At 43.1% G+C, this 27,006-nt stretch overlaps 1 protein-coding gene across 3 annotated transcripts in view; it reads right to left on the bottom strand.

Annotated features, from left to right (window-relative positions):
- Nucleotides 1–1,228: 1,228 nt before the first annotated feature.
- The window catches only part of LOC108633072 (lachesin), an 83,338-nt gene continuing 57,560 nt past the window's right edge, over nucleotides 1,229–27,006 (bottom strand). For 2 of the 3 annotated variants that reach the window (XM_026810884.1, XM_026810885.1), the window contains exons 4-8: nucleotides 16,705–16,915; nucleotides 16,322–16,375; nucleotides 12,008–12,180; nucleotides 11,145–11,301; nucleotides 1,229–2,869 (exon numbers count right to left, since the gene is read on the bottom strand). In XM_026810884.1, coding sequence (XP_026666685.1) covers nucleotides 2,733–2,869; nucleotides 11,145–11,301; nucleotides 12,008–12,180; nucleotides 16,322–16,375; nucleotides 16,705–16,915 — 732 coding nt within the window. In that variant the 3' untranslated portion in view covers nucleotides 1,229–2,732. The remainder of the gene's footprint in view (nucleotides 2,870–11,144; nucleotides 11,302–12,007; nucleotides 12,181–16,321; nucleotides 16,376–16,704; nucleotides 16,916–27,006) is intronic. The other variant, XM_018038052.2, reaches the window with a different exon arrangement.

The raw sequence follows: 27,006 nt of genomic DNA, 5'->3' as shown, positions 1-27,006 counted from the left end.
AAGACGACCTCGCCAGAACTTTTTGCCTGACCTCGGCAAACTCGGCCTCCAATGTTTTCCAACCAGCTCAGCTTTCATTATTATTTCGTACCGCAAAACTGGGATAAAATTATATTTGTAGTCGGCTGAAAGAGACCTCGTTTTTCTCACGAAATTATAAAGATCCTAATCTTTGTTCTCTTTATCGGACAAAATGTTAATTTCCGGTTAAGAAAATTTCCGAGGTCAAATCTTCAGAGTTGCTTCCATCGAATTAACCCTTCAAACTTCAGGTCACGTCGAAATTACGTGCCGTTTTCACGTATTTTGCGTAATTCCTCATTACAATCGCGTTACATTTATTAAATTTGTTACTTTTTCGTACTTCGTACATATTATACTCTGTACAAAAAAAAATACAAATGTTCATTTACGATTAGATAACGAAGAAGTCATTTGTGGTAAAGAACTTAATTCATTACTAGTCATTACTCATTCCGCCGATTATTCTCGACTTATTACGCCACTCGAGATCGTTTATTTTAAGTGTCCAACTGGAAGACGAGCGATTCATAATAGCTACGACGGCGTCACGGTTTTATTAGCGTTCGGGCACGCGGTCGCGTGTCCAGGAATGCGTTGAAACGTCACGGGGGGGCCATTGTTAAGTTGAGCCCGGCTCGGCTAGACCGTCAGCCGTGTGAAAGGGGTGAGACGGAGTGTAAAACCAGGCCACACAAGGTTACGTAACGGGTCGACACGCACGTATCAAGGGGTTACGTCCGGGATAAAAAGCAGAGGGTGGGTAACTCATTCGTTCGCCGGGCGTCCACATACATACACATGCACACATGGCACGTTCTCGTAAACGGGAGCGCAATTTACCGGGACGATCAAATATTTAATCTGTTCGTCACCCCGGCGTTTGCGCTTTCGCGAACCAGCGGCTCCCAGGTTATTTGTAATTCATAACGCATCAAAGTATTCGGGTACGTTGAAAACCCGCGAACCGTGAAACGATTTTTCAAGCTTCGAACAGCGCGGCGGCGGCGCGGCGTGGATTCGAACCACGCCACGGAGAGAGTCACTCCCTTCGTTTTGGGTCACGGACTTACTGATTTCCTGGATTTCGCTTCAAAGATCGTCCTTTCTATCTCTTGCCCCCGTCCCTTCCTGCCCCGATTGAAATTCATTTCAATTCAGCATGTTCGTTTCAAGAATGGCGTTAAAATGAAAGCCGAACTCATGATACCGTTCGAATGGTTTTATTATTTAGAAATATATTCATGTGTATTCGGGCGTGTATTCGAAATTCTATAGGTACAATTAAATATTTTCGTGCCCCACTAAATCTAAATATACAGATAAATTCGTCGTGATTTTCGTTTGATTAAAATTCAGGCATTTATAATGGAAACGAGTCCAGTTTGAATTATTATTTCCTATAAAAAAAATTTATCCGCACGCTTTTTTTCATACTTCATATCTCCTGTTTTCTACAGATTTTTCAAACTGCATCGAAGTAATTTATAGTACATTAATGTCGAATAAAAAACTGATATTACTATTATAATTTCATCTTTTTGTCTATAAAGAAAATTACTGATAAACGTCGGTTTCGCTTAAATTACCGTGACAATAAATATCTTAATCGTGGCGCTAGTTGTGCGTGGTTCGGTATCGATCCGTTTTAAACGCTTATAAATACATATAACTAAAGCTAACGAGGATAACGGCGAATTGTAATATTATTTACAATCACGCGACGTTCGCCTAAGAAGTTATCGTGGACAGCCGTTCGGTTCGGTGCTTTCTAAACTGAAGTTATGAATAAGAAGGAAGAAAATTTCATTAATGCTGTTCCTCGGCGTCAGAGAAGCATCGGATCTAAGATACGGGATATCAAATTACTTGCACATCCTTTGATGTTACTCGGCCACTTTAATCCCATTGACTTGAAGAGGGACGATCAAAGAAGCGTCGCGAATCGGAACGGCGGCGCCTGCACGTCTTTTTGCGCGCCTTCGTCGATGCGGTCCGCTCACTGAATTATTTACGTAAAAAATAAATTTACCAGACTCTGCAACTGCAGTGACTCTCGTTTCTGCCACTTTTCCGATGAATTACCCTCAAATTGCCTTGTAAGCTCGATTCTTGTTAATAATCCCTAAAGAAATCACCGTACGTCATACTTTGTTCGTTCTTCGTGTTCAAACATTTGCTATTTTACTGTTCACTTTAGTTTGCAAGTGTTTCGTGAAGCACGCTTCGTTTTATTGAAGCCCATATTTCAGTTATACGGTATTTTTAGCCTTTTAATAACTCCCGTTCTTTGTTTAACTAAGCAATTCATTTCACTCGCTGGAAACTCTCTTGTAAAATCTATCGTGTAGTTTTACAGAAAAAGTGTTCGAACGTTTCTTCTTTTTTACAGCACGAAAAAGTGTATAAATTTCGAACTCGACGAGCAACGAACTCTTCGCGTTCCAGTGTTTGCTTGAAATTCAAATGAAAGCGTTGGGGTTCCGATTCGTCGTGTGGCGCTTCGTTACCCTCTTTCAATAATTCCTACATATCTAGCTTACGATCTAGTCGCCGTTGGTCGAATTTCTAGGTACTTTCGCCCCCGTCGGCAGAACAGGGGAAATATAGGCAGAGAAAGAGAGACAAAATGAGAAAGATAAATAGAGAACCAGAGAGAGGGAGAGAGAGAGAGAGACAAAGGCGCGCGTGAAATACTGTCGGGTTGTGCGCTATTGCAGGAAAGTTTGGCTGTTTCGTGCGAGTATTAGAAACCACAAGAACGGAAGTAGAAACCCGGCCCAGTGGCTGACGTCACATCCGGAAGAGACGTATCCGGCGTCACGTTGCATGGCTTCCGTACGTTCTCCTGAAACAGAAATAAAACACTCTTTCTCAGTTTCGCCTGGGTATTGTTTGCCGAAACACGGAACAATCATAGATTTATCATTAACGACGATATCTCTTTCTGTTTTTCACCGATTTTGCAATCAGAGGAATAGGATAGAGAAAGGCGGGAAAGATATCGACGGCGGTGGCCGACCGCGAAAGAGTAATGATTTCAGTCACTCGTAAATTAATGTCTCACGGGGACTAGCGGATTATTGGTTTTTTCTGCGTCACCGGTTCCTAGCTAAGGTTCTTCATTAATTACCGCGCGATTTAGCTACCACTTGGACGCCTTTCGCCCTCGGTCAAGGAAATAACGTACAATTACTCTCAAATAATTGATACTGTATACGTACTACCAAATATACCAAACCATCTAACTCAGTTTAAATTTTAAATAGATTGTTTTATTGGATTCGAATAAGAAGAGTTCTCATCTCTCTTTTCTATATAGCTAGTAACAATAAATCTCAGCCAGCTCGGGCTTGTGTTAATTTCCCCTAGTGGGACGAAATTCAAAACGAGTGACAAGTCTGTGGCTGGTATTCAGAGTCGTTACTTATTTTTAAGATCGCCTTAAGCATTTGCTTAAATCCCTGCTTCCTGTACACAACAGGGACTGGAAATATGATAGACAAGGATAGCAAGAGCTTAAAACGAAAATCTTAAGAATAAGCAACGATTCTGAATACCAGCTACAGACTTGTCACTCGTTTTGAATTTCGTCCCACTAGAGGAAATTAACACAAGCCGGAGCTGACTCAGATTCATTGTTACTAGCTGAACAATATATGATATAAATAATATAGCGAACGTTTAAATCCCGTCTAAAGTACGATGCCATACTTTCGAGATTCACACTTTTTGTAATTTTCAATTCAAGAAATGAATATCTGGTTGAACAAGACATCGGACCCTGTGAGGGTGAGAAATTTGAATGGATATTGCGCGCAATAAAGATTTTACACGCTTGGCACGCGAATATAAAGAGTGCGCCGCGAGCATACGGCATTGGACACGTGCACGCGTGCTCAGCTGCGCTTACAAGTGTACGGCGCTTGACGCTTGCCAAAACCTATTTCATAAGCGTGTCGAAATTCACACGCGTGGAAGTTTCTTCGCGGCTTAACGCCGTGATATTAAATCACCGCGCGAATGATCCTTCCCGTTCTGAACTTATTCCTTTCTTCGGCGAACGGCGAGCAATGAAACTTTTCAATTCGAATATAAATCGACAAAATTATTTGCAGTATAAATATCAAGTCCGCTTTATTTGATATTACACTTCTGGCCAAAGGAAAAAAAGATTTTTAAGAATTAAATGCATGGGAAATCTTTAAAACAATTCATTTTGCAACATTTATTTGACTACGCTCAGGCTTCTAATTACACACGGAGAAATGACGATCATTTTCTAGAATTATAAATAATTCTGTGTTATCGGCATTGATTCCGAAAATTTAACTAATCCTTTTACTCGTTAATATATATAATACGGATCTAATTAATGTTAAACAACCGCAAGCAATTAACATCATTAGACAGCTGCGTCGGTCAATATGGAAATGCTACCTCATAATGAGCCTTAACCCTTTCGCTTCAGCGATCCGCGGAGTGCTTCCCGTGAAACGGGGAGCCCGCCAAAAGTGTACACATTGCGCGTACGGACGGTCGTCAGCGTTCGGGGTCAAGTCTTTCGTCTCAAGCCATTGTAACACTACTTTTGGAAGCAAAATAATTTTTATTCATAGCAATGTATTTATATATGATAATAAACCAAGGAAGACCGAAACTACAAGTCCAGTTTACATACGAAATTTTGTGCCGGGTGACTATAGTCAAGGGTTAATTAGTCTCAGAGACATCAAACAATTCAACCTTCGTTCATAATCATCTTATGTAAAAATTGTATAAGAATTGTGAAGTTCAAAAAATTGTAGAATCTCTACACAAAATACATGAAACGGTGTACTACTAATTTTGAGAAAAAATGAAAATATTTCGTTTCATTAGCTGATTGCAGAATTAATATTTAAAAGCGTACAGGAAATGAATGACATCTTGTGGTACAAACAGGGAAAGGGATTCACAAGTGGTGGTGTAAATCTTTGTCAATGCGATTTAGTTTACGGTCGAAGGGACATCGGAGGTACTAAAGCCATAGCTTGCGGTTGATACAGTTTCGACGGTATTCGAGGAGCCTGTACGTACTTGGCTTCTCGTGGCCGGAAGATCACGACGGATTCTGAACGATCAGCGTACGATCCGCTCTCGTCCTTTGTCGAGGATGGGTATCAAGGGTAGTTAATTGGCTGCCCGGATAGAGCACGGTCAATTGAGCGTTTAATTAGAGTACCAAGCTATCGATGGATTTTCGGTCGGCGTTGCCTGGCATTAATCGATGATAGCCGTGAACGGGCATCGAATATTTGTCATTGAAATCCCCCGACCGTACTTGTGCTTTTATTCAGGCTCATGAGGCGAGCTTGGAAATCATGTTAATTCCCTTGGGAGATTTTGATCGGTCACGTGAAACTATATGAAAATTGTTTAAATTCGTACCGAACTAATTTACTCCCTATATGATTTTTGACTATAAAAGGGATATGTGCATTTTTTATTTATCCTAAGAGATAAAGAAAAATGATGAACGATGCTAATTTCATTTGTTAAATATATGCGCATACGCAAAGCTGAACTCCCTTAGGAGTTTAATACTGGACGACTGTTCGAGCTATCACTTACATGACTCCCAGATTTCTTCCCCTGTCCCTTCTACTCCTCTTTGTCCCTGTTCCTCGCCTTTAAACTCGACTTCCTACGATATTATTAAATTTCCGGCCTGAAATAACTGGCGGAATTGAAGCCAGAAAATTCATTCTTACCCGGCTTGCTTTTTGTCTCTCTGTGTTATTAAAAATTTTCCGCCACACCTGCCGCGACAAGCAGTCAAAATTTTCTCGTTCAGGTCTTGGTAAGTTTCGTACTTCAGATAATTAGATTAATAGAGCGATAAGTAGAAAGGAAAATAATATTCCAACGAGATGCGCGGAATTCGAATAGAACTGCAAGCCGTGCGTTTGCGAACATTTGGCGGGCAAAGTATTCGCCGAAGTTCAAGTATCGGCCGGTCTAATGATTCCCGTATCATGTCTAAAGTACGACGAGTAGTACTCAAAGAAGGTTCGACTTCTAAAACGTGCAGGATACGGGACAATTTGCAGGAGTTCCTTCAGGAGGAACTGGAGTGTCACTTGCGCAACTTTTCGAGCTTGTAGATCATTCACGACTGCACGGTAGTCGTATAACGCGAACTAACCCGTCTACTGCTCCGCGACAACAGGCAGACTTTCGCATTAACGAATCGATTCTGTCGTACTAAAAGTTGAGCCGACAATCGGCTCTCGTCCCAAGCGCCCTTGCCTTGCTCCGACGTTATAGACCTCCGGCAAACTGTAATAATTGCGAAAAACGTAATTCCACAAAGGAAGAGAAAGTTGGCGACGTTATTATATCTGTTAGAACTCGGCTGTAATTGTTCTTTAAAAGAATAGTACCAGAGCGAGTCTGGAAGTAACTTTAACATACTTCATTCAAACAGTCTCTCGCCCATATGCGTTTCAGGAAAGAAAAGATTACTTTTGGCATTGAAACCAGCTTACTTCCTAGTTTGTTCTTACAAGCAGATTATTAAAAAAAAAATATTTTTCTTGGAATATTTTATCAGTCTCTAGAGTGTAAATCTCGAAGTTCTGTGCAATCGAGAAAACAATGCTTAAGGACGACTGTGGATCAATTAGCGGCGTAATGTGTTGTGCGATTTGGGGCGAAAAATCTCCCTCTCTTCGGGGATCGTTGGACGCCACAAATTGCTCTGGCTGTCCCTAATAATTTTCTTTAATCACTGCATACTATATTTAATTCGTAGCGTCTGATAGCAGCGTCTGGTGATCTACCGTTCATTGGTAAGCTTAGTGGGCTAGCTTAGCAGGCCTCTTATGGCTGATTTATACGATCCATTATCACTAGCAGTGACCCAATAAGACCGTCCGCCAAACGCGATGAACCAGATCACCGGCGCTCTTAAAGGCCGATTCGCAAGGCGCACCGCAATTGCCCTTAAACCATTCTGAACTGCGAGTCCTATTCGGGTCAAAGATGATGATTACAAGATCAATATCATATCTCCAATAACCATCGAAAATAAGTAGACTTTGATAACGACACGATAAGACAGAATGTCAATGTTATTTTCAAAGTCAGCCAAAAGTATGGATTTACGAGACTACAGTTTTCGTCCTGGAGTGAGAATTTCGTATTGGAACGTCACGTACCTCTTTAGACAGACGAAAATGAAATGTGGCCTGGTCATGATTAAATCAGAATATACTAATATTTATTAATATGAGTGCCATAAAATGGATGAAAAATCATAGTTACAATACGTTCGTTTATAAGTAGTTTTGTATCGAAAAAAGATTGCTTTGAGTGAAATCAAGATTAGAGCACGCCAGATTTAACTTTCCTGTTTCCAAAGAGGTACTTGACGACCAAAAATTTTATCCTCCGTAAAAAAAAACGTAAAAATTTTACTGACAAATGTTAAGAAAGTCACTTGACCATCCTAGCTCCTTAAGATTCGGGAATTCGCTATGAACATTCTTGCTAATAGCCAAATGGAATGGAAAGGAAGTGACGCAAAAAGGAAATTCTTATCCGTATATGAGATTGTCGTTAAACCTTTTATGGTCAGTGCTATTAGAGGCTGCAGCTAGTAGTTAGCCAAATTTTTCCTCGGCAAACAGTTCAACTCGTAATCCGGACACAACAGCGCTAAAAGCCCATCAGCCGTCCTTAATAGCTGCCGCTGAATACGAGCCAAATATTAAAATCTCTCGTAGCGGGACAACTTCAAAGACGACGACTTCGCTTGGGAACGGAACGGATTCCAAAAGATTAGCTCGAGAAGCGCAGAACTTCGTCGCTGGTTGAACATCGAAGATCCTCGAAAAACGTGAGGAAAGAAAAGATTAGTCCGAGGGTGAATGTTCGGGGATGAAGAAAGGGAGATCCGATGCAAGATAACGACGAGAAAGAAGATCAAGGGAGAGGTTGGCGGGGCGAAATGTCGAAGGAGGAAAAGGGTTAGGTAAAAACTTTTTGGACGACGGATTCGGAGTACCCTCAAAGCGAGACGGTGGCATGAGGATATCGAGACTAGAAGTTGGGTAAGAAGAGGGGACCGAGAACGTGATGTGGTGCAATTAGGAAAATTGAATCCCAGCGTAATTAACTTTCTTAATTAATAGAACCGCGGAATTGTATCTTTAATCTGGACGGTGGAAGTGCTTCTGGCAGTTGCTATCACCGAACGAGGGAGTCTAACTCGACTATGACTGCGGATGAGACCGGGAACGGTCGTAGTGACGGAGGAAGAGATGGAGAAAGGAAGTAGCTCGACGAACGGGGGAAAGAGAGTACGAGAGGAAAGAGCGGGGATAAGCAGGATTGTTGCGACGCATAGAAACGTTGGCGACGATTGCCAGGACTCCGGGTTGGGAAGTCGCGCTGTGTAAGTTTTGATATATGCGCGACGTTATTTACGATCGCATAAGAATTAGCTCAGACAGAAAGCCGATCTTCTGGCAAAAAGCTGGACTTCAAGCCCGCGGCACGACTGGCACTGTACTCGACTGGTTTTTGCCAGTTCGCTTTCAGAAAAGTCGTTAAATCTTGCACTGCATTCGACGAATCAGCCAAATGATGTTTCTTGCTTGCGCTTGTATCGATGCAAGTTCGGACGACGCTAATTCCCGGCGTATTTCAACTACTAATGGAAATACCTACCGTTTCCCCCGTCCGCTGGAGGAACCGCGATAAGCCGTCGCGCACTATTTCATTGCAAATATTCGCGTGATTTCATCGGATCCGATTCGGAAAGGTCATTCGGCCTGGCGTGAAAAATTAGCGCGGATCGCTTTCGTCGATCGACGTTCGTCAGAAACCCAGTGGAGGGTCATTTTTCTCCCTGTGCCCCTTACGGACGTCCCCAGATTAATTAATCACCCTGCGCCGATTTTGTTGCTGCGGATCAATTAATAAAACGAAGCCAACCGCGGTCGTTATTTAAGACAGCTTTTACACTTCGTGACTGACTGCGTCGACTCTCGGTAATTTCGGTTAATTTTTTACATTCATGAACGCGACTGAATGTATTATGAGAAAAAGTGTTTTAGTTTCATTTTGTGGCACAATTTCGTGCAGTCAAAGTGAAACTGTGAGAAATAAAATGAGTTCGACCAATCTTTTTAGAGGTAAGCATACACATTAATACAGTTTTATTAAACGCGCTATATGACGCGACCAGATGTACATCTTTTTTTAGGCGAATATTTAAAAAGAAATGAGAAAGTGTTGCTTTAATAATTGCAGTGATTGCTTTTATGAAATGATTTTATAATTTCGAAAATTTGGCCACCTTGTTATTAATCAGCATTTGTAATCATTTTAACCAAAGCGTTACTAATGCGTATTGGTTGATTACAATTGCACGGACGCTCGATTTCGATGTTTCACCGGGAGCCACAATTCATGCGATATTTATGACGATATTTATGAGGATATTTACGTCGGCATAAGCTCGTAAAAATCATCGTGACGTCGAAACACCGTGACGGTCGCGTTTAATTCCGGTCGAACGGTAACTCTTTTCGAAAGCAGCTACTCGACCGTAGCCATAAACTCGCGTAAATTCGCAATTTGTAGTGCCATGCGGTGAGAGCCGAAACTCTGATTTATCAGCGCGATCGATATCTCTGCAATATCGATTATAGCCAAAGCTCAAAATGTTGCTCGATTCACATTCATATTTCATGCAGCTATGATATATCTACAAATATTTCCTGTTTCGAAAAATTAATCCGTCTTTCAGCCGCAATTGCAGATAAAATTTAAAGGAGAATTGAGCTGCACTTTGGAATTTGTCGGAATATTATGAAATGGTGTTAATGGAATGATCGTCGATGATTTCAGGGAAATTCACAACGCAGCCGGCGTACCTCGCGGTTTCTCTGAGCAAGAAAATCTCCGAAGAGGAATCTGAATCGCTCGTTGGAGCGTCGCCTATAAACCGCGTAAATTCGCAATCTGTGAAACTACGAAACGAGTCGGCGAAGTTCTGATTTACGGTGCGGCGCGGCGCGTTTCGTAGCACCGTAGACGGAACAAGGGAGAAGAGGAATAGCTCCGCGAGGTACGTACGTATGTATACGCGTACATGGACGCGGTGGGCGTCGGTCGCCCGGGAAAAATGCGACGTCGCGCGGCCCGCCGCTTCCTTGCAATAACTTCCGAAGGAAAATTCACGATAATAGAGACTACCGCCTGTGAATTCTGCATGCAACCGTGCTTACGCCACTTCTCGGGCCCTCCTTTTCACCGAATCTATCCACCCTCTATCTTCTTTCACCCCGCACCTAGCATCTCCACCCGTTCTTTCTCTATTTCTCACCGGTTGGACACATGCACGCCCGTTTTCCCCGGGATTTTCCCTCCTTCTCACGGCCCGTAACGACGTCCGCGGCGAACCGAGGGAGCTGAGCTAGACAAATAGTCCCGGCGTGAAATACCGCCGCCTCCTTAAAACTTTAAAGTGTTTCGAGTAATCCTAAGGCGCGACTTTAGATCATGGGTGCACCTAGCCCGTTCTCCGTTCTCATCCTTTCCCGTTCGTTATTCGTTGTTTCGTTTCTTTTATTCCTATTCTAACTACCGGATTGCGGGCTGGCATGCACGAAGACGTTACGGTGAATCGAATATAAATGTCCGCGCCCGTGGCTCGTAATGCTCCACCCGATGAGCTTCGCCGAAGGGAGGCTCTTGTTCTGCGGTTTGATCGCGGTGGAACGGCGATTTAGGGCTAGCTTTTATGGCGGCAATTTGCACTGAACGGTCGCCATTACGCGAAGACGTTTGTACGATACTTTGTCCGTACTTTTCTACGGTCGCTAGTCGGTGCAGCGCGACGCCGCACGTGCGGCGTAGCGAGATAGAGCTCGGACTGTTAAATCGATTTTATATTCTATCGAGCGTAAAAGTATTTCTCCATCGTGTATCGAAAATAAAAGTAGAAAGGTGGAGAATTTGAATGAGCGAGACAGAAAGTTGGAGAGCAACCCAGAGGGAGAGGCGGGAAGTCGGTTGCGCGGAGTTCAACGTAAAATACGAAGCTTTTAAGAGGAATCTCGAACACTAACCTGGCTCGACGATCAACATTATAGTGTCGGTTCGTCCCTCGGACGGTCTGCACGAATATTTTCCAACGTCGTTCAGCGTGACCGTCGCCAGAGTCAATTCGGAGACCGTTCGTGCCGCGCCCCTTTCAGTCTCCACATTTATTCCCCCTCGCGCAGCCTGTAAGCAATACAAACACAGTGAATTCAACGTGAAATTCGGTCTACAACGGGCAGGCGAACGTTACACACGATTCAACGCGACGCGATTTCTTCTTTTTTCCTCGCCATCTCTGCGTCAAACGGAAAAACAAATAAATTCGCCAACGAATTCACGAATTATTCGGTACATATGTGCTTACAATTAATACTATTTTATTTGATGGACACACATTATACTCCAATCGATGCACGCAATTGTTTACCGTGTAAACATCAAACAACAATCGAGAAATATTGCCGCTGTAGACACCTACAAAATAAATCTTCCGTTCTCGGGCTCTAATTTTTTAATAAATCCACGAACAATTTCAATCGCCCGAATATTTTTCGTTCGACGCAGAATCAATGAAATGTCGCCCGTAATTATTTTAATCTCCGCATCCCAACGTGCTAAAAGTTTTAAGCAAAGAATGTAGAGAACGTCATAGAAAGGGGAAATACTCGAACGGAACACGCGAACGTCGGTGCGTAAACAGAAATGTTATAGATTAAACGGAAGGGGATTGGGATTGTGTACAAGTCGCGCTGGTTGTCACCGCGATGATTTACGATCGTATTTCTTTCAATCGGAATGGGATTCCCTACTCCACGAGGACGCTACGCGCCGACATGTAAAAAAAATTTCATTACAATCCTTGCGGAGAAGACGCCCTGCTCTGCGTTACCTGGAATGTTAGGAGTTTGTTATCCCGGAGCCATTGCACGCCCCTGATGGGTCGCGTCTGATACGGGGACAATATGACGCACCTTAAGGTGATCGTCGACCCCGAGGCCACCCTTTGCTCCCGAGGACCCATTATGGACGCCACCGGCGCCGTGCTTTCGTAACCTGTAAGCCATGTTAGGACAGATATAAAATTAGTATAGGCATTTTTCTATAAAAATTTATGAACCGCCTCGAAGTTATTTATTTAATCTCTAAGCTTCGCCATTGCATACCGAATATTTCGCACTGGTGCAATAAGTATAATTTATTTTTACGTCGGAGGGTACTAAACGAAACATATGAATATGCTCGTTAAATGGTTTTCGATAATTCTGCTATCTACAGCTGGTTCGGTACATTTGAATAACGTCTTTTTAAATGTAACATTCGCGACGTACTTAAAACAATGTTAAATAAGTTATAGAGATTCAAGAAAAAGTAATTACACGGAGAAGGGAACTCGGCAAAAAGAGCGGAGCGTGTTTTATGCTTTGCTGCTTGAAAAAGTAGATTCATTAAAAACTGTGCAACACGACGAAGTCAGGATTTACGAAACTGTGCGACCGGCCGGAAGTAGAAAAATACTTCTTATCACTTTTCGTTTCAGCTCGTCGAGAAACTCCTCAGACGAATTAATTATCACTCATTGATGAAGACAATACTCGTGAATATATATCGTGAATAGAATAGACTCGTGAAGCCTGCAGAGAGTAATCGATCGTTCATTAGAACTTTACCAAACTTCCTAATTGACAGCTATTGATGTATCGAGTAAAAGTAATCTGTGATTGATCAATGTAGTAACATGATGTCAATCATTTTGAAAGCTGTTTTCCGTTTAATATGCCTGTCTTAACGACTGTCTGACGAAAACGAAAATTATACTGGATAAATGTGTGTTTAATGGTCTTTCAGAAGTGGCTTGAAATTGAGAAAACTTTTACGATGACCTAACGTTAAGGATCGCTCATTCAGCGTCAAGTAATAATTTTAATTAATGCGCATTGCGAGGGTTAGTGTCGCGTCGGGCTCTTGAGTCGTGCGCACAACACGGGACAACGACGGCGTTTAAATCTTCACAAAGTAAAGCGTTTCCACGGTGAAGCAGCGAAAAAGAATGGCGCGACGTAACGCGGTTTCCGTACGGGGCGTGCTGTCAGGGTCTGCACGTTTTAATTCAAAGACTCGGTCCAAGTGGCCGTTTAACATGCGTCCCACACTCGAGGAACGACGTGCTTCCCTCCCGCGAGGCTGTACCCGTTATCTGTCCCAATTTTCTGTGCTTTCACATCAAACATCATGCAACCTCGACAAAAATCAATCTTGGAAACTCTTTAATCACAGGCGACTCTTAAAAACAAAAAATTTGAGAGTCCGTTAATCCGAGAGTAACCTGGAAATCCCTTTGATGACTGGAGGATGGCGCGCAGTGGAGAGATCACAATTACGATTCACTTACCGCGTGTCGAGACTTAGTAAGTCGCGCTGTATTAAAACGCGACCTATTTTCTGGGAACTCTGCAGGCAGGCGAGCTGCAGAGAAGAAGGCTGCGAAAGAAGAACGCGATAGAAAGGAGGATAGCGGAAAAGAAAGAGAGAGGCTGGTTGTTGCAGGTAGCTGGATCCTCAGACCGGAAATTGGAGTTTGAAGTGTGAACAAACAAGAGAGCTGTCTCGTGCTCGCGAGTTGGCCTAATAATTCATTACAGGGCGAAAGGGAAAAACAATGGGAGAGGTGGCGCGTGTCTCGTGAGAGCCTCCCATGGTGCACGATAATGTCCGGACAAGCATATATTATTCACAGCGGGAGAGGAGAGGACGGGCCGATAGTTGAGACTCATTTAACGCTACGTTCTCTGCCGGGGCCGTAGAAGCGCCGGTTATGGTCACGCCAGGCGTCGAGGAAAAAGATCCCGGAGGACCCGAGGAGGTTTTCCACGACTACCGGGATTAAAGATAATCCTATTAGACTTGAATTAATCCCTAGGGAACTGCATTTCTCCTCGGCGAAATATTACGTTATGCCGTTATTACTGTACACGCCAGCCTGTTTTTCCTCCATGCCGCGGTTCTTCCTCTCTCCGCGCTTCGATCTCGCGGCACCTTCGATGATAACTGCCACAGACTCTTTGCTTACTTTCCATCGGACCGCGATCTTTCATTACTATAACAGTTTTAGAAAAAAAGCAAGCTTCCTTAAGATGGTGTCTTAAAAAATAGAGCTTCGATTATTCGATGAAACTGCTTGCAGTAAATATTTATCACGTTAACAATGATAGCCTTGGCAAATCTGTTTTGGAATTCCTAGTGAATCTTGTCCTCTGTATTCTTTTCTTCGATATCTACTGCAAGAGATCCTCCATCGATGTATTTTCCTAGCCAAGTTGCTGAATTACATTTCATCCCCCTCGCGTGTGTACTTTTAATCCCGCTCCGAGCGAAAGAGCGTTCCCGATTTATCACCGGAGTAGGTACATCCATCGATTTCGCGTTCCAACCGCGCGCAGCTCGTTATTGTTTTCCTTATCTCGTATATAATACTTACCGTGCAATTTTTAAAGCGGGTCGATCGGTTTCCCGGAGGATATTTCAATTTCAAGCTCCTCTTCTCGCGACGCTTGTTTTTACGCCGCTCTTGAATTTAACCATCGATTCAAAGTCGATAGCAATTTCGCGATTCGGGACGACGCGGCGTGCGGCGCGAGGGGAGGATGAATATCAGCCGGTGGGAGAAGTTGGATGCAATAAAGAAAAAGATCCAGAAATCTCACGTCGCCGCGCCCAACCCGGATGAAATGATGGAACTTGGAAAGAATTATGAAGCGTCTAGCTAGGAGAGGACGGTGCAAAAAGAATCGACGACGGATCCCGGCCGTCAAAGCCAGCGAAGAAGCGCACTTATCCTTAAGTGATTGATGTCGACTGGATCCGGTGCAGAAATAAAAAGCGGCTGTCGGGTGATTTTTTAACGGGCCAACGGTGTATAAAGGTGTCACGACGTCCCTCTCGGCATCGAGCAGATACATCAAGCTCTATTAATATCTCTCACAGTTACGGATAGAATGATCGACGTATCGAAAATTGGTCGAGTGACACGAGGCAAACAGTACTTATACAATTACCATAGAATTTCAAATCTGCACTCTCGAACGTCACCAGCAATTTAACAACAACAAAAGGCGCCTGAGCATTCCAGACTAGAAAATCGTAACAACGAGCATAAAATATGTACGCGGTAACAACAAAGTTTTGCTATATATTCACGCTGATTTTCCCGCTCGGCTATTACGTAGAACAACTGAGATATTTACTAATTTACACGTTTAAAAGTTAGCGGCCGCGCAGTGCTAATGCGAAACACGCGCGTGTGCCTGCATCGCTTCCGAAAGTTCTCCCGCAACTTTAATAGGAATAAAATCCAGAAAAAACGATTTAAACCCGACGTGAATCAGAGGTGCGGTCTCTCCTCAACGGGATCTAACCGAGATAGAATACGTAATTAGGTTCCCAAGAAAGTTGGAATCGCTTCTAAAAACAAACGAAGAATATGCAACAAGCATTTTGAGTAAAATATGGATCAGGCGAGCCGCTGAAAATTGTATGTACATTCCTCCGGAGAGTGGATAGATTCACTTGATTCGCAACTTTGTATGGAAAGAAGCGAGGAGCTTGCCGCGAATAAAATTTCAAATTTGATCATCGAGCAAACGTAATTGTGCATGATAGCGAGAGAGAAACTTGTTCTGAGTTTTCGACGATGGAGGATGGAGATTAATTTTTACGAGTAACTGGCATGGAAAAACTTCCAATGAAGTTTTGATTGCACCGCTGACGTGTGTACATCTGCGCGGTGTCAATGTGCATCAGGGAAATATGCAATAAAATGCCGCAGAACGTCAGCCATCGCGCAGGGGCTGGTGGACGTGGATAGTCGAGGGACGGTGGATAGATTTTGATTGAAAATATTTTTTAATCGTGTCCAGCCGAGTCGTATGAAAAATATTGGATCGACCGTAGCTACGTATTGGTCAGATCGCAGTGTACCTCGAAGCGCGGGCATTATATTACACCGGTAGTGGAGAATAGACGCTGGCAGACTTAAATTTAATTTAGCAGGCGCCCGTGCTAAGTTAGACGACGAGAATCTTAAAGTTTATGCCCGCGTCTATTAAAATCTCCCCAACACAATGGCGAAGCGGAAAACGGAATAGGTCGCTTGCGCGAATATACCATCGGACGAAAATAAACCCTCGTTTTCACGGTGCTCACTTACTTATTCGAGTCTGCTGAGAATGTGGCTCGTCGTAACCTTCCGGTTTGTCAGGATCTAGAAGAAACATTGGAACAGAGAAAACGGTTAATCGTCAGAGCGTGATACACAATAACGAATTGCGGGTACACGTTACGAGCGAGCAATAAGATACACAATGAATTCGGCTATTCGTTCCTCTGCCGAACTTCGTTCATTAAATTCATCCTCCCGAGCATTAGCATATAATTAAAAATCGTTCCGCGAGTAGCGGGAAAATATTCAACGGAGAAATGGTAGTCGGTGAAGTTATTAAACGAAGACCAGCTTAAGGACAATTCAATTTAGCGGGCGGATTTAAATAAAGTGGGGTGAGGACCGGGGGAACCAAGAGGGAGCGCAATTACCTCGCACGGACAGTTGAACAGCGTACATCATTTTAGGCTCGGTGTTCACCTGGCATTCGTACTTGCCGGAGTCCGTCTTCCTCGTATTGTCCAGCCTGAGCGTCCACGCGTCGCTACCCGGCGTGTGCTGAGGTCCGAACCTCGCGTCCGAGCTGAACAGGGTGCTTCCTGACGTGAGTATATGAAGGTCCTTGCTTCTCATCCATGACACCTGCAACAAGACCATGAGGAATATTCAACACTGAAATTCTGATGGAACGTCGAGCACCTAGAAATACGTATAATTTACGTACATTTTATGCAGTGCTTACGGAAATTAATATTGACTCGTATAACGCGAATTTCATTAAAACCAGTTGCACCTCTTGTTTTAACAGCATATTCACGTTTTCTCCTGTTGGAATTTAATATCATGAAATCATATTTTCATGCATGAAACAAACGGACGTTGTACGAATATTATTTCTTTTGTTAACACAAAGGTAAATTGTAAATCAGACTCGTCGTTTCACGCGATCTTCCGAAGATTATTGAAATTTTAATTCGCTGGCTCTTTAAATTATTCTAGATTTGTACTTGCTCCGTTAATGAAATCGCTATATCAGTGTCAGGATGAAAAATGGATATCGCATCGATCGTCCGATAACTGCAAATATATTCCGCCGCGGCGGCGGACGCATAAAAAAGTTGCTGCCACTTAATGACGACCATTTGTCAGCGACGGCGTCATTTAGCCCGTTAGTTCGATACGTCCGACTACAAATGCGGTCTTCCCCTTAAAACTGGAGCCGCCCGTAGGAATGCACACTCGCGGCTCGTAAATCAGTGCTCTGTTACGACTTATTTCCTTCCCACCTACGCTACTTCGCGCCCGTGTTACGAGCGACGTAATACATAACATAGTAACGTGTTACGACGTCGTTACCCTATGGCCAAGGATAAGGGATAGAGATTGTTAAAAGAAAGTTCGGACGTAGGGAAAAACGGGGATAAAGAAAAGTAGCAAGAAGGATAAAGCTGGAATTTAATGGAGCGGCGCGTGAAAGCCTCTATCGTTCAGACAGGGAATCGGAAGAAAGGAACGAATGAAAGGAAGCGGAAAGTTTTGAAATTTTCGCGTGCCGCGTGCTCGACTAATTTTATTTATTAAGGACCAGAGGGTTAAACGGCTTGATAGTTACGCACGGATTTAATTTTATTAGCGCCGACTCACGGAAAGCTGCGAGATATTTTTATCGTAGCAACAACTCGCCGAGTAATTTAAACGTCAGTCTAACTTAATATACGGCGCGATTATCCTTTCTTTCTTTGTCGAAATAAAATCGCGATTTTCTTATGTCACTGGCAAGCTCCATTAATAAAACGCGGGAACGAAGCAAGGTCGGGCGGGTCCGTGTTCCGTAGTCAGAGCCACCTTTGACATATCTTATTGCTCCTGGCTAAATAATTAATCCTCCCCAAACCGTACCCCTCCGTGGCGTAGGTACAGTTCTGGCCACGGCCCGAGAACGGGCCGGGTAATGGGAGTTTACTGATTACTCAGTTAAATTCACGAGTTTCTCAACTCGCGAACTATTTCTTGGTTCCCGTAGCTCGGTTCATCAATTCTTATGAGTTTTCTTCCCATCCGGCGCATCTTCCACGAGCCTGACGAAGAATTCAATCCTTAATTTCGCCCCGCCGTTCCAATTCCATCGAGTTTCAGAAATTCTGAACGAGATCGAATTACCACGTTCTGTACATATTACAGCTTCGTTACCGAAAAAGCAGCTAATCGTCGAACGGCGACACCTGAATAATGCACTTTGCTACTTTGGCGACTGCTATTTCGTACGAGGTACGAACGAAAAAACTTTCTGGTGCCTCTGAACTGCTCTCTACATAATTCCCTCTGATTATCCATTCCCTTTCGAAGGTCCATTCGTCTTGTTATGAGCAAAAGTTTGCGTCGGGTCCCTTGACGTCGAGGAGCACGGCTGCTACCGAGGAGGCTCGGAAAAGGTGTGCCGGCGTTGTCACGATTAATATTTCCCACGATCTTGAAGACGACGCGAAGCCTCGGAGGGTCGAAGCGTTGAAGGGAGGATCGTCCAAAGGGGGGAAATGGCTGCTGGCGTCGCGTCGCATCGGTTAGTTGCCAGTCGAATATGTTCACTGGACACCAGGCTTATCCGATCATCGTATTTTTCACGTTCGACAGACCAAACGGTGGGATATTAGATATCCGGTTATCGGGCTGCAGTCATTTCCGATCTGGATCCAGTTACTATTTTCCCATTGGTCGTTTCACGAGTGCGCCAGCGAGAAGGTGAGAGAATAAACGGTCGAGCCCGAATGATTTGTTTGCAACCATTGGAAAGAGGAGAACGCGGAGAGATCGAGAGAGAAAGCAGCTACGATCGAAAGACGAAGAATCTAAATTGCGATGGTTCTGCACGCAGCCCGGCGATTTTTAATAATATCGTAATATCCAGCCAGCGGAATCAAAACTTGTGTTCTCGTCGATTTCGTAACGTGAGACGCGAATCAATAATCTGGCAGTGACAAGAACAGATACTAATCTGTCCGTTCAGCCAGCCAGTCGTTATTAAAAGAACCATCGCGGTAAAAACGGCAACTCTGTTAGCTCCTGGTACCAGCGAGGTCATTATTCAATAGGAACAAAAGAAGTATGAATTAATCGGTAATTAAATCGATATAACGTCTCCGTTACGTTCACCAGACTCCGTAGTTTTTTCGTAACGCTATGTGTAAATGCTATTCCAAAAATTTGGAACGAAGCTGCGGCAGCAAGTTTTTCTAACGTTATAAAAAAACTGATGACATCGGACTTTATCCAGTTGCCCATCGAAGGGAAATCGATGCAGGTCGCGCACTCGGGTCTGCAGGAAATCAGCGTCGGACGTAACGAGAAGAAAATTCAGCGCCGCGTGCGGCTGATTTATACAATAATAACGTAAGCGGCACACGGTGGAACGTAATGGTCCACTGCGCGGCGTTTGAGGGTGGAGTGGAGGCGTTAGGGGGTGGGTCATAACGTTCCTAGGGGGATGAGAAGAATGTACGGCGTGGCAAGGCTCGGTGTATCACGGCATTTGGTCGTATGCCAGTTTATTCGAGTATACCCAGTCGGATGGCACCAGGAATAGAAGTCGGCTTTAAGGTCGCAGCGAACGGAGAGAGAAAAGCAACGGGAAAAGATGGAAAAACCGTGGATACGGAGAAAGAGAGTGTTTGCTCGCGCCTGGCGGGGAGACAAAAGGACAGGGGGCAATATACGAAGCGGCGGCATAACCGCTTTCATCTGCTACGTCGACAGAGAACGCGGGGCCGGATAAAAATGCAACTCCTACCAAGTCGTTTTGCCGCAACCTTACGAGTCTCGCTGCTCGTTGTACGCGCTCCTACTCGAGGAGCTACCTTATGACCACCGTTCAACTTGCGCCAAGCAACCACCGTTTGGCTGGCAGATCGACCGTGCGACCGGCATGCGATTTTTCCCCTTTGCTCTCGAGCGTTCCTTGAATTAGACCAGGTTTCGGTATCGACCCCGGAATTTTCAAAGTGTCGCTCGATCCAATTTTTTTTTTAAACAGAGAAATCGGACGTTAATACACGAGTTTCGAGGCAAAAGTGTTAGATAGTTCGGAGAAAAGGAACGGCTAGATCGAACCGGTCTTTGAGGGAAAAATTCTCAAGAATACGACAGAGTTCGTGTATCGAAAGAAAGGCTCGTTGAAGATGAATGAAATCAGGCAACCGGAAAGCACGATAGATTTCGCTTGTGTGGCGTAGAGCGTATTGTAACAGGTGGTAGAAACGCGGCGGAAGCGATCTGGCGTGAATGGAATTTGTAACTGGAAGATTCCGTTTTCAAGAAAGTTCACTTTAAAGTTTACAGAGTGTGAACGAAGTTAACCAAGCCGACGACATTGGGGACTGTACCTTGTAGTAATAGCTTTGGATTTAATTCGTGCGAAAACGAGACTCGAAATAATAAAACAAAATATCGTTTCACTGTTCCCACTTGCCTATTATTGCATAATAGACGTATAAAATGTATAGAGTCAATAATATTCTAAGAAAGTAACAATAATTGACATCATTCATTCGCAACGATGTAATTGCACTTATTCCTAACTGTAAGATTGCCTTTCAATTCGATATTTTTCGTTTGGCTGGAAGGAAGTCGAAAAAGTAGCCGACAATCCCACTAAGCGTAATTCATTGACGTTCGTTCGCAGTTTCACACGCCGCGCCGATTCGAGTGCCGGAACAGCTCGATCTTCCTGTTAGAAACAGGAATGGAATGGAAGTTGCCCGATGAATAAAGTGTAACTTCCTTTGGGCTCCAATTGTTGAAGTCGAAATTGAAAGTTTGGAAGGAAAGGCCGGGAGTAGCAAAAAGCCTTGATGGGTTTCGGTGTTTCACGATGAACCATCGAATCGTACAATCGAATCACTGTTCTATGGCTAAATTATTTACTCCCTTTCTGCTTTCGACCGTTCGTGGGAACGATAAGAACTGCGATCGCAGACTTTCCTTTAGGCCAACGCCACTATTATCGAATCGAACGGGCTCGGTTTCTGTTCGGATTTACGTCTCCTAGGAACTTTTCACTGAATGAAACTCAAGGGCCAGCAGATAACTCCGTGAAACGCGACTCCTCCGTTGGAAAATAGATATCCAACTGCGATTTTTCATTCGTTAATTGCTCACGATTTCGATGTAATTCCATCGAATTGTTACTCATAGTCGAGGAACTCTATGGTTTGTTTGTCTTTCAATTTATCTCTCGGTGAAAATTAATCAAATCAGGTACAACAGGAACAACAGAAACGTGGTAAATCCTGCTGTAGCATTGTGATCAGATTTGTAAGGTACTTTCATCCTGTTTTTTAACACAAAGGAAAATCGGTAATTTTGTTGCGTTGCGTTGGCCGATACGAAAATGTTCGCCGTCCGTTTTTTAATCCGATTTCGTTTATGGAGAAAAGTCGAATATCGTTCATGAAAAAAAAACTGCGCCGCCTATGCGGCAAACAGTATATACGTCCCGTCTATCCGTCGAAGCGGATTACGCGAACCAGCTAGAGCCGCTCGTTCGTCATTTTTTTCAAGCTTCCGACAACTATGATGCATCCAAGTTCAACGCAAATTGAATAATTAACGACCCACGCGGATTACTATAAATGTTCGTCAAGAGAAGAAATCCGTTCAGTAAATAAATTAAAATTTTTATTCGTTGCTTCCATAGAGTTTTCATTTAATTCATTTTCGTTGGTTAGAAAGGATAGAAAGAAAACAGGTCAATAAATTGTAGCAATTTAACGAGAACAATGTATTCAGAATTTCATTGTTTAAAAACAAACATGGATATAAACTTGATTTCGAGTAATCGGTGAACAACAGCTATCGCAGGTCATCGACCTTCCATCGATTATTTTCATTGCTTTCATGGTTTGAACTGGAGTGGTAATACCGTTTCATTGACCATGCGCATCACGCACACTGCGCTGTTTAGAAGCTTTCAAAGAGGTTTAAAAAATGAAAAAGATTTGCTTTGCAACGACACAGGTGGAAATGAAAAATAAAATTTAAAAGTCTTTAAATACACTCGGAACGACGAACTTCTATATTGAAAATATTACATTTGTGTTTCTTGTTTTCCGAGAGCAATATAACCATTGAAATGGCACTTCAATTATCAGAGAATTTAACCGAGTGATACATTTTAAAAGAGAAACAGCATAAAGTTGTTGGAAGTTACCCAGTAATCTCAGTGAATTTTCGAAAAGAGGATTCTACTCGTTCCAGAAAAATATGTCAAGGAGTTCGTTTAGGTCGATCGCGGAGTCGAAGGCAGAGAATCGAACACAATGTTCCTCGTTCCGTTCCGCGTGATCGGAAAAGACTCGAAGACACGAGAGTCCTACAGACGGCAGGCCATTTGCATACACGCAGCCAGACCGAGACCAAGAATTGGTTAGCATTTTTATTTCTCGGTGAATTTCAACGTTTCCACGAATCACCACGCCCAACTCCTTCAATTATTCTTCTTCCTCGCCTGGTTTCTCACACGTTCACTTTTTCGCCCGCGAATTCTCATCCCTCTTATTCGAGTTTGCCATTCTTACAGCTTTTCTGAGTGAACGGAGACTGAAAATCGCAGTCAGCGAGCTTCGTCCTGGCTATTGTCATCCCTTGTTGTCGCGTACAATAGAATAGAATCGCTGACTAACTGGAAGTTACCTTGTGCTACGTCAGTCTCGGTGCAAAACGATCCGAATTATGATTCTCCATAATTAACTATCGCAACAATAGGAAATAGAATACGAACACGATATTCCTTGCCAAGATTAAATATAACAGGGAAAGAGGAACGTACAACGTCAATCAGTTTTCTGAAGATTCCAGTACTCATCCCTCGAAATGGAATTTTCATGAAACGCACAACAACGTATGAATTCTTGGTTATTTCTAATGCAATTTTGGTAGAATGTTTAGAAATTTATATAAAGAAGATACAATATATTATTCTCGCATGCGTGACGTTAGGAAGCGACGCGAATTATCGTCATCGTCACCGCTGACATTCCGTTTACTTCACGGGGAACGCGAGAATTATCACGCTCGACGGTACACGCTCGCATCTCCGTGAATTTATCATACTCATGCGGCGCAATCTCATCGCTGCACTCCTCCTTAAGGCACGTATTAATTTTTCAAGCGAGCCGCGATTTAAAATTCAGATCTCTAAACAGAGGCTAATACCTCCGTTACGAACGAGACTAGATAATTATGAGAAGATTTCACCTTGTTGCCTCTTCTCGTTTCCCTATTTTTCTCAGTACCTTTCAGCTTAGGTTCTGTAACTGAAGAACGGGAAAATGTGTATGGGATGAGCGCCAGTAGTTGCTTGATAAATAAAGAGTCACGCGTGTGCTGGTGCAGTCAGCTCGTGAAAGAAATCTCGCCTTGCGTTGCATCGTGCTCGTGGCGACGATGAGAAAGGTGAAATAATCCCGCTCCGTCGAGGAGAGTGCGGCCTCGGTAAACGTGAGCGTAAGAAAAGCCAGATGTGAAAGAGAGAAGAGCGTTCCGACTGTCGACACAGTTTCTTGGCGAACTAACTTCATTAGAACATCAAAGATGCCTCGTTGACGCGTCAGAGGGAAGTTTCATCGGTACACGGGAGAACGAGAAGAGGGAAATAGCCGCCGCGGCGAGAGAAGGGAACGAGAGAAAAGTGATGCGGCTGGATAAAAGGTAGAAATAACAGAATTCAGTGGTAAAACGAATATGGGCCATGCTAACCAATCGTAGTTTCAATAATTTCGTTCAGTATTTTGAGATTTGCTTTTAAATAGGTTTTTTGCAATCATTTATTCTATTCGAGAAGAGAAAGGTATGATATGCGAAGTGAGGGAAACGATAGAAGATTTTAACTGCAATTTACTATTTGCTTAGTTTCTTATATGACAGTAAACAGATTTGTAGTTTACACGTAAAATAGAAATAACTGGTTAGATCTGTAGAAACAACGATTTCAAAGTAGTTAGGTGGCAGAACAGTATGGCTTCCAGTAGGATAAATGGAGGGTACAAGAGGTTACGCGTGCACCCCTCGCGACTCCAGCATTTTGCATTCTGATGAGCCCACTTTCGAGCTACTTCGCCTCCCATTTCCTTTCTTCAACATTTCCTCGTCATTTTCCAAGCCCCACTGCCTTCTGCCTTGTCAACGTCGCGTTAGCTTTTAATAATTCACGCGAGGGCGGAAGAAAAATGCTTTTTTCGTTGGAAATTCTCACGATTGCATTCTAGTTACATTTTGAGCCCCGGTTTTGTTTTTTTTTCGAACTACATACCTTTGTATGAATGAAATTGAATCGGTGCGAATAAGAGCGGAAAAATGATTCCGGTTTAATTGCGTGAGCAACCGTCGGGTCACGTTTTTTTATCACTTTTGGAACACGTGATTCTTTCATAGGCACAAAATTTTTCATGTTTCACGTGCCGTGGAATACAGATACACATACATATTTACACCGTCAAATGCATTTATATTTGAAATAACAATTTTCGAATAGATTTGAACGTTTTCACGAGCCATCATCTGGCCGGTGGCATTTACTGTTTCATCAGTTATATTCCATACGAATGTGCTGAGACAGTAGTTATGGCCTACGCCGGCTCCGACGATCGACCGCAGTAGCTACGGAACGTAATAGTCAGCCGCGGGCGTAGCGGGTTCTCGACGCCCGGATATTCGTGGAAATTCATCTTATTCGCGAAACTGTTCTTAAATAAACGGCCGGGACACCTTTAACTTGTTAAACGATGTAAGCACAGTATACTTTTGTAGGTACTTCGTATAAACTTTAAGCTTCTTACAACACTAAGTCGTTTTCATTCTTGTTCTCCGCTTTGGCGTTACTAAAATAAGTCACAATATCAGATATAATCACTCATTGTAAGACTACTGAGATTTGTAAGAGGAGAGTACATGTTCGAATGGACGAGTACGATATTTTATCTGAAGAAAGGACGTGCTTAATGAACCGTCAATGAAACGTCAAAGATAATGGAACAAAGTAATTTTACGGTCGTTTAAATCGAAATTACACATACGGCAGCAGGGAAATCCAATTCGCTTGTTACGCAAAGCTGCTTATAAGTTGAAACCGATTTCCAATGGTAACGGATCGTCCTAATCAGCCGCTTTCATTTATTTCCTTTCGCTCGTATCAATATCGTGAAAATTCCGATTACAGGCATTTTCTCTCTGACATCCATCAGTTCAGCCAACCGATACTTCTCTGATTTTTTATCCTTGACAAGTAATGATTATCGGTACGAATTTTTTGCTATTTATCAGGAAGCACGCATAAAAAAGAATTATTTCATCCTCTCACGTTTGGTTTAATAATTTTATACTCGCATCTGTTTACACTATATTTCTCTACTATTTTAATCACTGTGGGAGAAATCTGAACGCTTTAAAATTCCCATTTTTACAAAACAATTTAAATCAAATTTGGAGAGCACAGCAGATGTTGCCCGATTTTCAAACCGTGATTCAAATCGCAAAGCAAAAATCGCCAGTCTCCCCGTTTTTCTACTGTAATACTTCCAAACTATAATTTATTGTAAGTAAGAATATTTTGCTACTAAAGACCAGCTGCGATTATTTCATTCAGATTGTATAAAGAACGTGAAAAAATGTTTGAATTATAGAACGGTCGTTATAAAAACGAATAAATATACACACAGAGTCATATTACTCAGTGCGCATAATATTTTTCTATTTAGCTTTCCTCACATGCGAAACGGCAATCGTTCTGGCTGTTTCGAAATTGGTCTAAGGGAGAAAAAAGGACGGTGTAGGCGCTCGTTCACTGAAACAAAAAACCGAGAAAGAAACGAGCAAAAGAATTTACGCGGCGGGAATGTAATTCGCGCGACGGTGCTCAGAACGTCCAACGTCCAGGCTTATTTTTTCGCGCCGCAAATTACACGGTCGCGGGCAAAGAATGATGACGGTCGTTGCGTCGCCTGATTGCTCCAGTGAACGAATCCGCGCCCGCACATCGCGCCGGTGTGGCGTTTCAACCACCCCCGCGCAATTGTCGTAAATTTGAAAAGTCATTTCTCCGGCCTCCTTTCTCCCCTCCCGCGTTTTTTTATGTTTTAAAATCCGCGGGTAGCAGCGGCGTTGAGAGCGTCAATTACTATCCCGCTTTTCGTTAACAAGGGAGGGAAACTCACGACGCGATTCGTTGCGGGAAAATTCCTGCGCGATTAATCAACGAAATGTCGCGTTGCGGTGGACATATGGCGAGGCCTGAAACTTTTTTAAAGTAATGAGAACGATATTTTCGTTTGTTCCTGCGGCGTGGGCGGCTTTCACGATCAGGTACAATCGACAAAATTGTGCGCCGGCCAAAAAGAGGGAATATTCAACGCCGGTACTACCGCGCCCCGTCTATGAATTTTTATTTTACACGCTTTCAACGTTTTCACTCGAAATAGACTACAATTTTTGTGTACCAGGTGAAAAGTGGTTGTCCAGTCTACCAATGGCGTTTTCCACAATACTGAATAGTTCCATCTTGCGATACTGAAAGCGTAGGACGCTGTAGATTCGATATATATAATAATCGAATTTTCCTATTCCTTCACGCTTCGTCACATAACGCTCTCTTTCGATTTTATCCTTTATTTTTCTTCTGTTTATATTACACGAAACTTATTACCGATGACGGCGAAATAATTTCCGTTTAATGGCGAATACAGTTT

The sequence above is a fragment of the Ceratina calcarata genome, unplaced genomic scaffold (genome assembly GCF_001652005.2).
Source record: "Ceratina calcarata isolate Rehan_Ccalc_2016 unplaced genomic scaffold, ASM165200v1 scaffold180.2, whole genome shotgun sequence".
Classification (NCBI taxonomy): domain Eukaryota; kingdom Metazoa; phylum Arthropoda; class Insecta; order Hymenoptera; family Apidae; genus Ceratina; species Ceratina calcarata.
The sequence above is the reverse complement of the archived record's forward strand: the minus strand, read 5'-3'. Positions and strand labels throughout refer to the sequence as shown.